The sequence below is a fragment of the Aquila chrysaetos genome, chromosome 8 (assembly GCF_900496995.4).
Source record: "Aquila chrysaetos chrysaetos chromosome 8, bAquChr1.4, whole genome shotgun sequence".
In the NCBI taxonomy this organism is placed as follows: Eukaryota; Metazoa; Chordata; class Aves; order Accipitriformes; family Accipitridae; genus Aquila; species Aquila chrysaetos.
The window spans coordinates 25,524,992-25,542,669 of NC_044011.1; the positions used below are offsets into that span (position 1 = coordinate 25,524,992).

General features: G+C 42.7%; 1 protein-coding gene across 19 annotated transcripts in view; it reads left to right on the forward strand.

The window, feature by feature from the left end:
- Positions 1 to 1,565: 1,565 nt before the first annotated feature.
- PTPRK (protein tyrosine phosphatase receptor type K) overlaps positions 1,566 to 17,678 on the forward strand; it is a 417,047-nt gene continuing 400,934 nt past the window's right edge. For 4 of the 19 annotated variants that reach the window (XM_030022194.2, XM_030022193.2, XM_030022201.2 and 1 more), the window contains exon 1: positions 1,572 to 2,155. In XM_030022194.2, coding sequence (XP_029878054.1) covers positions 2,044 to 2,155 — 112 coding nt within the window. In that variant the 5' untranslated portion in view covers positions 1,572 to 2,043. Of the gene's footprint in view, positions 2,156 to 5,504; positions 5,593 to 17,678 lie in introns of those variants that run through there. The other 15 variants (XM_030022204.2, XM_030022205.2, XM_030022210.2 and 12 more) reach the window with 8 other exon arrangements.

The window sequence follows — 17,678 nt, forward strand, 5'->3', positions numbered from 1 at the left end:
AAGCAGGCATTAGTCCTCCTCTCCCCTGCCCTCCCAAACCTTTCACGAGTTATCTGGCTTGAAGTCATTTTTACAGTGTTAGTTCTATAGCTCCCAGCATAAAGGATGGCATCAGATACCTGTGTCCTCCCCCACCCCTATACCAAGGTGACTTGGTACATCTTTTTCATTAAAAGTTTCCACATAGCAACAGAAATGGCGATGTAACCTAATGCATCAGAAGCCACGCTGGCACACTGCTGTCTTTCACCTTGTTCAGAAGAATTTCCCATGTTTACGTGGACCTAGTACGTGGCCCATCCTTCCTGAAACACTGGGTGTCGTGAGATCCGCCTCACTCAGCTTCCATCCTTCTCGAAGTTCAAACAAAGAGCCAGTGTTCACTGAAGTGCATAATTTTATAGTTCACAGTAAGCATGCAAGTTGGTTTTCAGCCACTCCAGCCAAATGAAGTACAAGGGTTTCCAGGGGTAGAGCTTTTTTAGTGTTGTGAGGTTGGTTTTTTTTTTTTTTGGGGGGGGGGGGGCTTGAAGTACATGTTAGTGTAACAAACTGTTGTGTTTCACCTTTTTTTTGCTGTGAAAATATGAGGGTTTGCAGGATTTAGAGGCAAACCTATCAATTGCCAGACATTGGCTGGAAAGGATTTTGAATCTCAGCAAACCTTTGATGAACCTGGATTGAATTTCGAGTTTGCAATAAAACCTGTGAGTTTCCAGTGGTTTCGGGTTCTGTTGTAATCATTATACAACATCTCTAGTTACAAATTGCCACGCAAAAAAGAAAAACTAATAAAAAAAAGGTTAAAAAAATGGAGGAAATTATGCTTATCTAAACAGAAATTCCAGCACTGGTGCCTTTATCTGTTATTCCGAAGGCTTTTTAGGGTCCTAAGCTCTGGAAGCATACAGACCTGCGGTGCTTTCAGAGACAGAGAACGAGGCCTTTATTCTATGCCATACCTGGAGTCTGGATCTGGCAAGAAGATCCTGCCTCGCAACCCGCGGCTGTGGGAGTCGTATAGCTGCACACAGACCTCTCTAAAATGTCAGTTATTTATTACAGGTGGAGATGATAGCATTAATGGCAATACTGTTTATTACAATTTCAATTCCGATCAATGAGAGTTTTCTGGCACTACGAGCCAGACAAGTGAGAGGGGAGCAAAGAAAAAACACAAACCCCGACTCGAAGATGCAGCCAGGCTGCTTGATGCACGACGATAACGCAACGCTCGCTGCCCAAGCTATAGAACGCGTTTCTAAAAGCAGGAGCAGCCAGCAAATCACAGCCGGGGCGCCCGGACTTCTGCCCGGCAAATAGCGCCCGGGACCCGCCGCCCCCTCCCGCCCCGGCCGCGCTCCCTGCTCCGACCTCCTCACCCCGCCGGCTCAGCCGGCGCCTTCTCCCTTTTGCCCCTCTTCGCCTCCCCCTTCTCCTCCAGAGGCGGCAGGTTCCCCCGGGGCGGGGGGTTGCGAGCGGGTGTCTCGCAGAGCCGCCGGTAGCGGCTCCCGCGCCGTGCTGTGCCGCGCCGAGAAGAGCCGCGCCGCGCCGCGCTGAGCGAGGTTGCTCCGTGCCGGAGGGAGCGGAGAAGAGTCAAGCCGCGCCGGGGAAAGCCGTGCCGTGGCGAGGCGAGGCGAGGCGAGGCGAGGCGAGGCGGTGCTGGCCCCCGCGCCTGCAGCAGGAGGCGCTGCCGGGCGCCGCTCCGCCCGCGCCGGGCTGCCGGCCGGAGTCCCACATTCCCCCTGCCAAGCGCCGGGGAGCGGGGGTTGGACGTGCGCGCTCGGCTCCTCCCTCCCTCCCCGCTCGCCCAGCAGCAAAGTAACTCCGGAGTACGAGGGGAGCCGGTGCCGCCGCCGCGCTCGTCGCAGACGGCTGCCCCAGCGGGCGGCCCCGGGGGCCAGCGGGCGCCCCTCGGCGCGGGGGGTCTCCTGGCGAGGCGTCGGGGCGGGAGGGGCGGGCGAGGCGAGCTCCGCCCGCCGCCGTCGCCGCCGCGGGCCGGGGCAGCCCCGGCCTCTTTGGGAAACTTCTCCGCAAGTCGGCATGGGCAGGGGGGCCGGCGCCGCCGCCTCGCTGCCGCTGCTAGCGGCGCTCGCCCTGCTCGCCGGCCGCTCGCCCGCCCTGCTCGGGGCGGCCCGGGCCCAGCTCTCCGCAGGTGAGTTGTCGCTCGGCGCCCAGGTGAGGGCGGGCGGCGCGGCGGGGTCGCGCCGCGCCCGGGGTGCCCGCCGGGGAAGGGAAAGGAAGGGAGAGGGTCGCGGGTGACACCGCGCCGGGACCCGGCTCCCGCCCCTGAGGAGCAGCGGTGGGGCTGCAGGAGGGGCTGCCTCCCCCCCTCACACCCCCCTCGCCGCCGCTCTGTGGAGCGCGGTGCGGCGGGGAGGGCGACCCGCGCGTGTCCGCAGGCTGCCGGTGCAGGGCGGGCAGGGCGCGGGCTTTGGGCGCCTCACAAACTCCCCTTCTTCCCTTCCTCCTCCTCCTCCTCCTCCTCCCCGGCCAGCCTCCCAGGTGGCGTCGGTGCTGGCAGCGGGACCGGAGCCGCCGCCACCCCTTCCCCCGCTCAAACTTTTCCCGGCATTTCCCTGCCCGGCGCGGGGGGCGCAGCCTCGGGGCGCCCCGGCCGCTTCCCCGCCCGAGAGGGGCCCGGCGCCGAGCTACCCTCGGGCCCAGCCGTGGGCACGGCCCGGGCTGCCGCCGGCTACCGGAATCCTCTGCCCCCCCCCCCCCCCCCCAAAAAAAAAAGAGTGGTGGGCGAGAAGGGGGAGGGAAGGCAGCATATGGGGCCGGCGTCTGTTTTGTTTGAAAACCTCAAATTTCTCGCCCCTTCTTCCCCCCCCGCCCCACGCCACAGGGTTTTGCAGAATGAAAGCCCGCGGGGCCGGGCGGTGGGAGCTGCGGCCGGTGCAGCGGTGAGTTTTTGGCCCCGGGGGAGCCTCCGGGCAGAGCCCGCGGCGGGGCTGGGGCTGGGGCGGTCGCTCCGGGAGGGGAGGGGAGGAGGGGAGCGCAGCAGCCCCTGCGCTGTGCCGGGGCGGTGGGGGCAGTGGTGGCTCGTGCGCCGGACCCTGAACCCCAACTCCGCTGTAGTTTATGAAGCGTCCTTCGTTTGCTTAGGAGGAAGCTGTAGCGTGAACGTGTTCTTATTGCTTGCGGTGTGAAGTATTACGCGAAGGACTAGCTGAAGTAGACTTCAGGCTTGGTTTGTTTTTTTTTTTTTTTTTTTTTTTTTAAGTAGTACTTGCAATTACACCGGGTGCATCAGTTGGACAAGCGTTTGAAGCCTTTATCATAGGATACTGATTTGAAAACTGCCGTTAATAAAATTATCTACACTCATGAGACTTGGAAGCACAGTTTTCATAAGGACTGATGTGTAGTTAGGAGGCTTATATTTTTTCCCCCAGTCGTCCTATAAATTAATTTTTAATTGAGACATTTGAGATGTGTCGTCGATTAAGAAATGTGCTGAAGCAGTAAGAGAAATTGTGCTGGGCTGAAGAGATTACAGTCTTCCTATGTGGCTGATTTTGGTGTGTATAATTTAATGTCTGCATATCAGAATTGTAAGATTGCGTAAGCACCTACAAGCCTTTTACCAGGGGAGGGGAAGTGCACCATATATGCAGCTAGTATGTTGTAGGAATAGCTAGAATAAAATATGCCCAAGCATAACATCTTTGCATTCAAAACCATATTGAAATCAGACCAGTGATTTTTTGCTTTACTGTAACTTGTCAGGCTAATGTTAATACCAAAGGCAACTCTTACATAAAGATTTTTTTTATGAGCTTGTTCACTGGCATAAGAAGAATAGGAACTTCTGATAACTTATATGGTCTGTGGTATTTTATGCTGAAAATGTGGCATGCAGCCCTTTTTGGAATTTCAAGTACAAGAAGCCAGGTTGGTACCGTGGGGTATGCGTTAGGTAAGCAGAGAGGAATGTTCAACATCCTTCTGACCAGAGTAGGTGAAGCTTGTCAAGGAGTTGAACAATTTTATGTAGGAAATGTGAGGTTTTTTGTTTTGGTTTGGTTTTTTGTGCAGCATGTCAGCAGCTTCTATTGCCAAGCATCAAAAATACTGATGTGTAGCACTGGTCAGATTTATTAATTGCAGACTTGCTCAGACTTTCTTGAAGGTTTGGAGGAATAGATTTGTTAGTAGCTGGCGCTTTCAGTATATTCAGTTTAAGGTATGGTGCTCCAACTCTTACTGAATACATTCAATATCCACATGTAGAGCTATGTCCTACTGAACACTTACTTACAGTTAATCTTGGTTTGAAGGCTCTGAATTTAATAACTACCACAAACTTTGGTTTTGTTCCTTATTCTAAACTAGTCCCTGAAGAGTGTGTGTGTGTGTGTTTGTTGTTTTTGTGTGTCTGTTGATGAGACACCTTCATCCTGGTGTTAGTGGATGCAGGACACGAAGGCTGGAGTTCATATATCCGTTCCAGTGAGGGCCTCTCTGTAGCCTGCAATGAGATGTTTCTGTGTTTGGTGCACACAGGAGCATCTGTTTTCTTCATAGTCGTCTCCTCTGTTTACCAGGAGTACTGTTTTTCAAGCATCTTCCTTTGACTGCCTTCCCCCCTCCTCACCTTAATATAATGGCCTGTACTTTTCCATGTTAAACTGAATCTAACTCATTTTCAGCTTCCTTTTTGTTAGTATTCTTATTGTCTGAATTGTAAGTATTTAAAACTGTTAATTTTTCTTTGCCATTAATGAAGCTATTAATTCAGGCTGGACCTTTCACAAATCTCTCTCTCATTGTAATTCGATTTGTATTTCCTTTTTATGATGCTTTGTACTACTCCTGAGTGCGAGTGTTGGCGAGATCCAGAATTCTTCATAAAAATTTTGATATGTTTATTAAGAGTCTAATCATCAAATTACAGAGTATGAATTTCTTGAAAGTTGGCCTTCTTCAGGAGCGTGTGTGTGTGACGGTTGTTATCTGTTCTTCCTCACAACATAAATCCATGCAAGCAAATGAGAAGGCAAGAGGAGGAGCAGCAGCAAGTTAGGAAAAGGAGCAAGATACATCTTGTAATTTGTTGCTGTCTTAAAAATTGTGCTTGTATATCATCTCCACCCCCTTTGCATGTAGCTGAAACACCATATATTTTGTCTTTCCCTACAGATCTCAAATGAAAAAACCCCCAAGCAGCTTCTCTTTGCCCCCCCCCCCCGCCATAATCCACAGTGTAATGTTTTCTGGTCTCTGTAGATTGTTTCTTTACACTGCTGCTTTCCATGACCCTTCAACTTGGGTGCGTGCCTGTCAGAATCTAGGCCAAAATGTTTTGGCAGCGCATTCTCTGTTGAAGTCTAGCTATTCCTTATATAGCACCTCCTTTCATCTGCAACTCCTACAGTTCGATAAAGAACAAGTTCAGCTTGTTTTCACAACTTGGATCACTTCGAACTTACATTTTTTGAATATTATTTTTAGCAATTTGTGTGTTTTCAAATTTTGAAAAAAAAGAAGAGAAGGAAATATTTCAAAAATTTATTTGAAGAATGCTGCAGGCTTGTCAGCTAGCTGATGGAAATATGCATCGCACTGCCTCCGATGGTGTCTGTGCAAGTATGTGGTTTTTTTAAGACTAAATGAAAGATACAAGGATAAAAATTCTAGAAATGCATCAGCTTACCTGAAGTTATTTAAGTGTGATATTTCAGACCATAGGGATAGTGAAGCATAAAGAGGACTGTATGTTTTACAAGTTCAAGTCCTTTATTAAAGTAGTTATTCCTCAGACTTTCTCATGCAAAGTAGTTAGTGTGTCACAAATGAACAGGCAAGAATAAATATTTCTGGATTAATGGCACCTCCGCCCCCCCACGATAAAATAGTTGTAGTCTCTCTTTGGGAGATTATCTAACTCAGAAATTTGATATTACAAAGTAGAAGATATTACTTGTTTTATAAGGATTTTGTAATTAAATATATTTACAGAGAAATACACGAAAATTGTAATAAGCATATCTAAACATTTTTTATTTGTAATCATGTAGTCAAAGAAATTAAGGGCTTTTTGAAAATGTTTTAAAATACTTTTAAGTAGCTAAACTCAAATTAGCCCTTTGCTGTCAGAACAGCAAAAGTTGCTTCAGTCATATTTTATCCTTGAATATGATACAATTTGCATGTGATACACAAGAGACACTTGTGCAGGTAGGCGTGTATGTATAAGAGATTTCTCAGTAGCTTTTTTTTCCACCAAGCTGTTAAAAAGTATTGACAAATTATATGGAAGATGAGTGGAATTAAAAGTGAAGTTATCTTCTCGCTTTCACACCCTCCTTCCCAAATGTTTTCCTTTCCCTTATACATTCAGCTCCTTCTGTGGCACTGTTGGTTCAGAGATCACTTGTCTATCTGTGTTTTCAGATGCAATATTACGATTATAAAATGTATATACATTTTCAAAGTGGAACTTAACTGGTGCAGATGGGATTGAAAGCACCCAGAACACAGTGACCCCAGAAGTCTTGTTTAGTCCCTTTTGTCTGAGAAATCACAGTACTGCTTGATCAGTTTGGTAGTGATGTAAGCAGTGTATCTTAAACCAGGTACATGTCTTGCCCTTACTCAAGATCTACTTAAGATAATTAAAAATAATAATAATAAAAAAAAAGGCAGGGGGGGTAGGTAAGAAATCTGCACAGGATCAGGGCAGAGGTCCACCTAGCCCAGTGTCCAGTCTCTGACAGTGGGCACTCAGGGGAGAGGGATTTTGGCAAGGTGAGTGACTTCCTCTGAGTACTGTCTGTCTGCAGAGACAATGTGTCGATATTTAATGTTGTAAGTGGATTTTTGTAACTGTGATTGTGCCTAATAACATCTTCAGCCTGTATTGCTTTTAGCATTCGCTTCGCTTTGTGACAAGGAATCTGTATGTTGTGTGGAAAAAGCTATGCGCCTTTGTTTTTTGAAATTGCTAGTTGTATTTAATATCTCCTAGCTCTTGTATTAAGAGATAGTTAATAATTTCTCCCAATTTACCTTCTTCATGCCATGCAGGATTTTTCCACCCTCTCTCAACTATTCCTTTTCTCCTTGGAAAAGTCCAGTTGTAGCCACTTGCTATGGAGGTACCATTCCATATCTTCTTTTCATCCTTTATCAGCTTTCTCTCTCCCAGCTCTACATTGCTCAGAGTATCCAAGAGACAGCTGCCTGATGGATTTATGTAGTGCTTAATGATGATTTCTGTTCTGTTCCCTACCCATAGTGTGATGGTTCCTGGCACTTGCTTTGCTTTTTTGACTGTTTGTCCCGCTCCTGGTTGTGAGCTGACACTTTTATGGAACTGTCTATTTCATTACGGAAGAGCTGAGATCTTGCAGTTAAATGATAGTCTGTGGGGTGGCTGTGTCAGTGGACAGTAGGACTCTTGGAAGGGGGAAGGTCTTTAACCAGCCCTTCTGAGGGGGGTAGAACTTTTGAGCAAGGCTCTTGAAGGACCTATGACCTCATGTTGGATGTGTGGGAGAGTTAACCTGTGTAATGCTTACCACTGTGGTTCGTCTCCTCTTTCTGAAATGCTGTTAATACAAGTGAGTTAAAAAGAGTTTATCCTCTTACATGTAAAGATTGACAGTTGCGGAGATCTGCAACACTGCTGTAGAGTTGCTTCTTGCTCTGGAGTCTTTATGATGTCTTTGTATTACCTCTTTAGCTGGAATACCTTCAGGTCATCTTACCTCTCACACTAAATGTCAGCTTTGTTTTACATTAGCACCTGTTTTGGTGAAATCCCTACTCTTCCTTTTGCAACACAGATCCTGTTGAATGTGCAACAGGAAGCTCCCCAAACTATTACTTTAGTCCTGATAACTGAGTCAGTCAGGGCACACCTCATGTTTTCATGTGCTGATGGGATCCCGTCTGTCATAGTCATAGATGCCTCTCTAGTGCTGCTCCCAGGAGTGTGCACTCAGATTTGGAGCTTCAGTTACAATCTGCCCATGCCATTAAGCTAATTTAAGTTACTGCTGTCGCAGAGGGGGCCTTTTCCATCACTTAAACGGCTCTCAGGTCTCTGCCTGTGCTAGGTCTGGCTACCGTGTGGCCTGTGGGTGAGCTGGTTTAGCTTTATGTGAGTCTCTTTGGAGGGAAGATGGGACTTGGGATGAGTTTCCTTTGATCGGTGAGTTTAGCTGACTCGCAGATGTGGGGTCACATAAATGTGATGTACTGGAGGATGAAGACTGGTGGTGGGATGGCTGGGTTTGACAACAAGCTGTAATCGCAGCACAGCTCACGTAAGGTGAACCTGCGCTGTTCTGAGTCGTGTTGGCTCCGTGCTCAGCTTGTCGTGCGGTGCGTTGTTCGCCTGAGGAACTGCAAAGAGGAGGCAGGAGGGTACAGAGGGGGGTGGGAAGAGTGGTCCAGCGGGCGGGAGGGGTTAGACTGGGAGAAGGTGGTTGAGGCTGCATTCTGGCTGACTGCACGCAAACCAATGACTCAGTGCTAGTGTCTCTTTGCCTGACGTGCATCTTTGAGTATACTGGGCTTGAGTATGTTCTTTTGTTATAACAGCTAGCTAAGGCATTTATTATGTAAATGTAGAAGCAAGAAGTGGTGCTTAGTAGAGGGCAGGTGTGATGGCAAGCAGTAGAGGGCTTGGAGGAGGTGACACCGAGCGAGGTACCAGGCTGGAATTAGAGGATGTTGTGACACCCAGTTTGGGGTGCAGCAGGAACCTGTTTAAAGCCCAGTTCTGTGGTTTCACTTTTTTTCCCCATGTGATCTGGCCTTCCTCATCCCATGGGGTGTTTAAATAGGATTGCCCATGAGACATGTGGATGTGGCTAGAAGAGGAAAAATGGCTGTGGTTTCTAAAGGCCAGGGTGAGCCTGTTGAGAAGAGGTAAATGGCATCAGTGAGAATTTTGTAGTGTCTGGCTGAGCATAAGGTGCTGCTGCACCAATTTTGTAGGTCAGAAAGGCCATTACCTCGTGCTGCTTCCTGGTAAGCCTTGAATACGGGTGACTTTAAACTACATAGTTTAAAACTATCAAACTACCCAGTTTGAAGTCACCTATAGTGCATGCTTACCATGTAGTTTAAAGTCACTTACAGTTTACTCTTACCAAGAAGCTATATAGCTGAAAGTCGTGTTTGCATTTTCTAGAAGTTTTATAAATATTAGAAGGTAACAGAAACATACTGAAATCTTTTCCTGAACAAGAAGTTATTAGTATTTGTGTCAACTCAATGCTGTGTTTAAACAAAGGAACAAATAAGCAAAAAAGCCACATGCTGCCCCAGCCCCCAGATCACTGAATATGACAAAAATAATAGCTGTTTGTTGTAGGGTTGTTTGTAAGTACATGCACACGTACCCTCAGACTTGAAAAGCTGATGTTGGTTGCATGTGAAACTGTTTTAAATCTGTTTTGTCCTTCTGAATGTTGAGCTGCTCAATAACCATTAAAATTGTGGGAATAAGCTTAAAACTATCCAGTATAAAGAATATTTACACACTTAAGGAGCCCCTTTAGTTTACTTTGTATCTGATACATTTCTCTGTAAATAAGCTGCATTTGTCTATTGAAAGGTAAATGCTAAGTATTGTTCAGTGAATTTGAAACAACAGAAGTTTTCAGGTTTGCTTTTTGTTACTGAAATTTATTTTCCATAAAAGTTGGAGTTTTTATTAACAAATTTCTATATGTATTTCAGTTAGGAACCATTTATTTGTTGATCTAACTGATTCTATTTTGTGATTGCTGTCATGGCCAAACCTTTGCCATGACAGCCTTTGCACTGTTTTATTTTAAACAGTCTAAAAATATTCAACAGGATCTAATCTCTTACCTAGTATGAAAACAATGAACTAATGGCACAGTGCAGGGATTTGTTTTATTTGAAGGACTGCAGACGAAAAGTTCTGTGATGTTGTTAATCAAGGTAATTTCTGCTGTTGATTGATGATGAGGTTGTAGAATCGAGGCTGCTGAATTGAGCCTCAACAGGGCAAGGTGTCCTTAAAGCACTGGGTGGATGATCAGGAATTTGAGTCAATGTGTTTGTTGAAACATCTGTAATATGTAATTGCATTCTGGGGTAAGAACATAGCATAAGTACATAGCAGCAAGACCTGCTTTAGAGTAATAACATGACATATAAATGATACGCTAGTCTCTGGTTAAAAACATCTGAGTCTCCTTATGGTGGAGGGAGAAGAGCTGGCCACTGCCAAAAGGAAGGAGGGCCTCCCAAAAATCACAGCAAATGTTACAGCAGTGGGGCAACCTTGTACTGATAACTTTGACTCACTTTCTCAAGCAGAATAAGCCGTAATTGTAAACTTATTTTCCTGTAGGTTTAAAACTAGGGACTACATTAGGATTTTTTTGCTGGCATAGCTTATATTTGCTAATAGGTTTGGGGTGGTTTTTTGTTTGTTTTTTTTTTTTTTTCCCCTCAAATTACTCAATGGTAGTTGTGCAAACAAACAAAAAAACCCCTTTGAGTGTGGATGAGGTCTAAAAGAGACTTTCTGGTCTAATAGTCTGGGGTGTGGGGGGGAAGCAGTATTTTCCATAAGCATGAATTAACTTTAACATGTAAAAACTTGTTTTAAGCTAGAAAGTGCTGTACGTGGGCTTGTCAGGCATTTGTTCTTTTTAAGAAGATCGTATGTATATGGAATTCGCTGATATTTACAGTAATGCACAAAGTGTATGCCTCAGTAAAAGATTTGAGAGACTTAATTTCTTGAGGATTGGTGCTGTGAAAAGATTAAATTCTTTGCTCAGTACTATGGGTAATATGAGGTTATTTTTGTTAGCCAGTGCATGAAAGATTGGACCCTTCAGTTTGCCAGAAAGTCATTTACTTCTGCTACCATTTACTAAAAACATGTGATTATATTTATTAATTGAGTAGCAAAAGAAGCAGTTTCTCAACTACCATGTCATGAATTTAATTCTACTGACTTATGAGACACTGTTGTATACTTTAAAACCAAGTTCTGCTGCAATTAAATTATGGTATGTTCTTTCTAATTATTACACACTGGTTACTCAATTTATTCTGAGGTGGAGTTGTATGCTTTCTTTTGTGTGTAAACACTTGTTCTGTAGCAGTAAAAATGACTGATGAATATTAACCAGAAGAGAAAAATGTTATGAAGAACAGTCGTGGCTGTAGTTCAAATGAATTCAAAACAGCTCAGAGTGCAAATTTTGACGGGATAGATAGCTGACTTAACTGTGCTGTTGTGTTGGGTTTTTTTTGTTGTTGTTGTTATTTCCAAATACAGGTCGTGTTTGGTTGTGAATCCTATAGTGTGATTTAGGACATCTGTTGCTTTTTAAATAATTTAAGTAATAAAGAAAAAATGTATTGAAGCTCTGAAATTTGAGGCTGCTTTTGTTGTCTTTGCTACAGTGAAAAATTATAAGACCTGGCAGAGACTTGCCCCTATTAATTATAAAAATGCTCTGATTTGATATTTTATCACTTCATTATATCTGTATTTTCTCTGTGTGGTATTAGGCTAGAGTAAGATCAAAATGGGGCATATCAGTTGCCTTGGTTCTCCTAGTGTTACCCTGTTTGCCTGTTCTTTGTAAATGTGAAAGCACTTATCGGCCATGAGAAAATGTGGCCGAGTTCATGACTTCATACAGCAGGGATAAGTTCTCAGTGCTGACTGCCGTGACTGTGCTTAAAATGCTTTAAAAGGACAATTTGTTAAAACCTACTAATCTGAAATGCTGAAGGCAGTTTTATATTTTGTTCAACTTCTGGTTCCTTTGAAGAAATGCTTTTTTTAATATTTGTAGAAGACATTTCTTCAGGTACCTCTCAAATTAGTATGCTGTAATCTGAGTATTGTATATGTTTTAAGCAGACAATACACCAAAACATTGGTGTATTAACTTTTCAGTGCTTTGTCACATGTTTTACAGAGGAGATAATGGTGTAGGTTTAAAAATAATATTAAATAAATAAAAAACCCCAAACCAAGCTCAGAACCACTGAACCATCCCATAATCCCTTCCCCAGTCCCTGAAAAAAGAACTGGATTGTCATTTTCCCACTATTCTTCTTATCCCCACCCGCTGCCCCTTTTTTTTAATCTCCTTGGCTCTCCTTGGTTTTTGTTGGAAGAGTTTTATGGCAATGTTATGGGGTTTTCTGCTATAATTGAAGGGAGGCAAGGTATATGAGATTCCTTACTCAAAAATGGTTAATGAGCATAAATATAATGAGACTTTCAGGAGATTTTTATATGCTCCTTCGCTTAACTACTTAGCTGTGTCTTTGTTCATGTGACAATGTTGTTTGGTGCATTTGATGTTTAGCTTTTCAGGCTAGAAAATTTCTAGTGAAAAACGCTTTTCTCTTTTTCACAACAGATATGTAATAAAATGGTCTTTTCAGTCTTTTCCTTATTCAGTTCAGAAAAGCCAAACAAATATTCTTTTTTGCAGTTAGTTTTTACTAGTAACCCATCCTGACCCAACTTGTGAAAAAATTATAAATTGCAAACTAATTCCACAGGCTTGCCAGCTCTTCAACATGTGGATGCTTTTTGTGTGTGGTCTTGTTTAGTGCAAAAGTTTTATTTATATTAAGTTTCTTGCATTTGTAAATCTCTGTGGCATTGGCTTTCCTCTTCCTTGCTACCTTTCAGATAGTATGACAAACTGTTAACAACCCCCACCCCCAAGAAAACCCTTCATTTCCTTGCTACATACATACATAAAGCTATAATGTATGTACATTATGTAAGTGTAAAATAAGGGCAGACTATTTCCAGGTGAGAGCAAAGCCTTTAGTGTGTAATGATTTGGATTTCTGAATCAGTTGAAACAAAGCTTGGTAATGAAAGGGAATATAATTTCCCTGGTAAACACAGACTGAATAGATGGGTGTAATGTCATGGAATGTAAAGATTTTTTTTTTCTGGCTGAGGTGGCTGAAACCTGGCAGTGAGAAGTTGTCAGTCAAATTACTTTTTTTTTCTCTTTTTAATACTAAATGTTAATATTTTTAAAACAATTCTATTAGTAGTTACTGAGTTTGGATGCTGTTCAAAGCTGAGCTGTTTAGCTTTTTCTTTGATAAAGTTAGTTTAATGCTTTGATTAATCTTGCCTAAGTAGAAGGTGTTGCATTCTTAGGTGGTGTGTTATTCTCAGTACTTTTTTTTTTTTTCCTTTTCCTTTCCTTTCTTTTCCTTTCCATTGAAATCCCTGTATACTGATTTGGTTAAATACTACAGGGTAGGTTAACAGCTCCTTCTGAGTCATGTTGAAGGCATGAAGTGTTTCCAGGTTTGCAGTCCTTTCCAGGGATGAGTGAGTTCCTTGCTGGTTTGTTTATCCTGTGTCTGCACAGCAGCAGTTGACTACCAGGCTCAGTTTATAGGTTGTTTTAAACAAGTTGAAGTAGGTATACCAAACAGCTTTTTTTGAGGGTGGTGGTTGTTCCCTCTGGCTCACTTATCTGTATTTCTGAGTTTATATTCCAAATGTGCAGTTCCTCTGGTAATTTATTGGTGTTTCTGTCAACTGTTGAACAAGGGGTTGCGTTAAGTGACCAGCATTTGGGAAGGGCAAGATTATGCTCTTGTTTAGAGAGACTGCACAGATGTTCTTTATGAGCATTCAGAAGAGGAGAGACTGTACATTACTTTCAATTTGACAGAAACCATGTCTTTAAAAATCTTTGGTCTGAGCTTTATGGGCTGCATGATGAGGCTGTGAACCTGAAAGAGTAGCATTTGTGATTAATAATGACATTTGCAGACCCTAGGAATACTGAAATAATCTGTTGGATGGCTTTGCATGGTGATAGTATCCAGATGCTAACTATAAACATCTCCTTCTGCTTAAGCATGGAAATGGGAATGAAAACAAGTATTAGGTAGTTTGTGTTTCAGGGAAAGAATTTTGGCCATCCATCTCTTAAAACACCTATTCTTCACTTGTCACCTGAAAGCAACCTGAAGTAATTTATGGGTCAGTCTTATTCTGTGATGTTGAAGTTCAGAGAAGTAGAAAAAAAATCCATTTAATGGAAGTGAATGAATGATTAAAAAACAAACAAAACAACCCCTGCACTTGGTTGTGAAGCATTTGCATTGTGAGCCTAAACCTAAAAAAAAGTTAGGCAACCAGAACTGAAGCAAATGCCAAAGAAAATGCTCAAATTTAGTAAGTTTATGTATTAGTCCCTAGAGGACACAGGAACAAGTGAGTGAAGTTGGTAAATGTTTATTTATCTCCTAAATAAAACAACAATTTGATTAACTGTGGTGGTGCACTGCAGTACTGATGTTGATTACCTCACAGATACTTTAAGTTCTTACTAAATACTGTTCCCTGGGCACTGCATGGGTAGTGCTGGTAACAAAACTGTAGAGAAAAGTACTTTTGGAGAATTTCTTGCCATGAATACTGCTTTGAAAATCGGGAAAACATAATATAATCTTAAGTTTGATTTATGAAATATAGGGGAGGCATAAAGGTATTGCTCTTCTTTTTATGGCATCAAAATCCATATAATTATCTTTAGGGCGCTTCTCTCAAAGGAAAAACAACTGCTCTTATGTTTGTTGGAGGAAAAAATATTGGGTTCTGGAATCACAATTCTATAATAAAAATTTGTATAATAAAAAAACCCTTAAGCCATAATGATCCCAAATCCTCTTCCATGTTCTTCTACACTACATCAGTTATTGCCTTGTGGTTGAGGATTGAGTCCTGAGATGGTGGCAGCCTTGCAGCCACACATATGAAATAGTTTGAAGAAGAAAGCGTAAAAGTGGCAGAAGGGTCTGTAAATCCATTGCAAAAAATCTTGAAGTTGATGAGTTTCTCCAGTAGTGTGCCATCAATGAGGAGGATGATTTTAATCTCTATAAGATGCAAAAGGTGGACTGAGAGTCAAAAGAAGTTAAGCCCATGCTTGTTGCTGCTCTCTAGCTTTTAGTGCTTTAGGAATAACTCATGTTTTATCATCATCTTGTTACACTGACAATTGTAGGTGTGTGGGCAGTAATAAGTAAAATTCCAACCACTCTACTCATGCTGTGTGTTGACTGTGTTGCCAGATTAAACAGGACAGAAAAACAAACCAGTGTACTTGCCTGTGGAATAAATACCTTCTTGCTTAAGACCTCACTTCCCAGGCTCCCAGCCGCAAGTCAGGGGGTTTTGGTAACTTTCCTGATAGCTTCCAGTTTCTTCCTTCCTTCTGCTCAGCCTTTGTTTTATTGGTGTGGGGTTTTTTAAAACTCCCAGATCACAGTATCTTTATCCTCCAGTTTACTGTATTAAAAAGGGCCCATCAAGGAGGAATCCAGGTAAAACTGGTTTCTGTTTACTTCCTAATCCTTTTCTGAGAAATTCTGCATCTGAGATGAATGTGTGGTCTTTGTGACAGTATCCTTCCTGCCCTTCTTTCACATTCTCTCTCCACCTGCTTGTTTACTGTATCCCAACTATAGTAATCAAGCATCTGATTAAATTTACATTTCTTTGTGTGCGAGTTAAGAAAGAGAAGGCAGTACATGGCCACAGTGTTTAAGCAAAATGGGTCTTTCTTATGTAAAAGACTACTTTGGCTATGTTTAGGCCCAGACAAGTTGCTATTTCCTTACAATTCTGAGGTTCAGAACCCAATTTGGGAAAAAAAAAAAAAAAAAAGAAAGGGGGGATCAGACCTCAGAATTTCCCTCATCTTGGGGCAAGGGGAAAAAGTAGAGAAAGTATAAGAACATTAGAGCTGCACATATTGAAGATTTCTGTCTAAATAAGTTATAATTAAGAGGATTTGCCTTTAGCAGTGTATAAGATAAACTACCAATGATTGTATCTTCTATGTAGATGTTCAGTAATTGATGTATAGCTCATAAATGGACCCAGTGGCTGTTTGAGGAATGTGTTCATATGTGGTAAAAATCCCCTGGTTTCTTTCATATATGGTTGATCAGTTTACCTAAGACAGAGTAGTTTGTTCTCAGACACAGTTTACAGATTCTGGCATGATGAAATGTTGTAATAGCAGGGGATGAAGTGCATGGGAAAAGAAGATATTCTTAATGGGGGACAGTAATTGGTGTTTGAAAATTGGCTAATGGATTGCAGAAGATAATAGCCTAGCAGCCAGCCAGCCATAAGGACCATGTATGAAAATGCAAATGCACAGCAGAATTAAATGAAGTCAAAGCTTGGATAAATGTTCTGAAGTGTAATTAAGTTTGCTTTCCAAAAAGTTTTGAATGGAAGACTTGGAAAATCCACTCACCTGGGTAAGTAGGAAGGCTTCCTTTTTTTAATTTAAGCTTTTAACTTGAATGGCTGTGAATAGAAACATTTTAAAAAAAAATTTCCAAAGGCAAAATAAGGTTATATTTGGGTAGGATTGTCTCTGCATACTTACCTGCAGCTGCCTTATTGCTCTTGAACTTTTATGAGCTGCTACGGTGAGAAGTTAGAAGGATCTTGGTGGTTTTGTCTGTGACACTAGTAACTGTCAGGGCAATTTTGTTTTGCCATGTCTTAGGAAGACTGTGGCTGTATCTACATTGGCAAGCGATTTGTTGCAATAGATACTGGCCACTAAAAAGAAGCATTAGGGAAAGTGAGGGTCTTGGAACTATTGCATGTGGTATAGCCAGGCAGGGTTGCCTCAGATTAGATAGTTTTTTCCTGTGGGCCAAATGTCTCTGCTACGCACTTGAAGTTTTCCAAAGGGAAAACAAGTGTTGTGTTCCTAGGCATCTCACGGTGTATCATCTACTAACTCTGAACTGAGCTTCCATGTGAAGTGTTGGAGGGCTTCAGATGTCAAGGTTCTGGTTTGCTCTTCTCTGAACGTGATGGTGTAGCTCATGTGTATGAGAACGTGCTGAGAAACAAACTAATGCTTGGTAAATGGAGGCAATCAAGGTGTTTGCTTTTTCGAACCAAATTCCGAACACGAGTACAGCTTATTTAAAAAAAATTAGGCAGGACATTAGAAAGGCTGCCTGCAAGAGAGTATATAAAAATTAGTGGGACAAAAAATTGAAGAGAAACATGCTCTGAAAGAGTAGTGATATTTTTGAAATAATGTCTTTTGCTCTTTTTACAAACATGCATCTCTCTGTGTTTTGGATTTAACCATTTGGCTAGTAGGTTTTTTTAAGTGGTGAGCAAATGGGAGGTGAAGATGATGATTACATCTTAATTTGGCGATGAGAAAGTGATTATGTTTTCAAGGCTGAGAAGCAAACCTTGCAGGGAAAATGGAAAGCTTGTTTAGATAGTGAAATTAAATACCATATTCGTACAATGCTCTATATTCAGTGGGAATAGCAAAGATACAGTCTCAAAATGTTTGAGGCCAGATATCATGCAGGCTAAAGATCTCTGGTTCTGTTTTCCTCCTCTGAGATACTGTTGCCCCTTATGAGACTAATATTTGAGAGACCTGAAATACTTTAGCCTCATGATGTTCCTGTGAGGTCTGTTTGTACTAACCCCCTCATTTTGCAGGAGGAGGACTGTGTGCCCAGAGACTTGACTGTCAATCAGAAAGTCTATGATAAGGCATTATACCTTAATTTCCTATGTTCTGATTTGCATCCTAGTTCATTATCTAGCTGTGGGGTTATCCCATCCTGAAACAGGCAAGTGAAATTTTATATGAAGGAAGGCT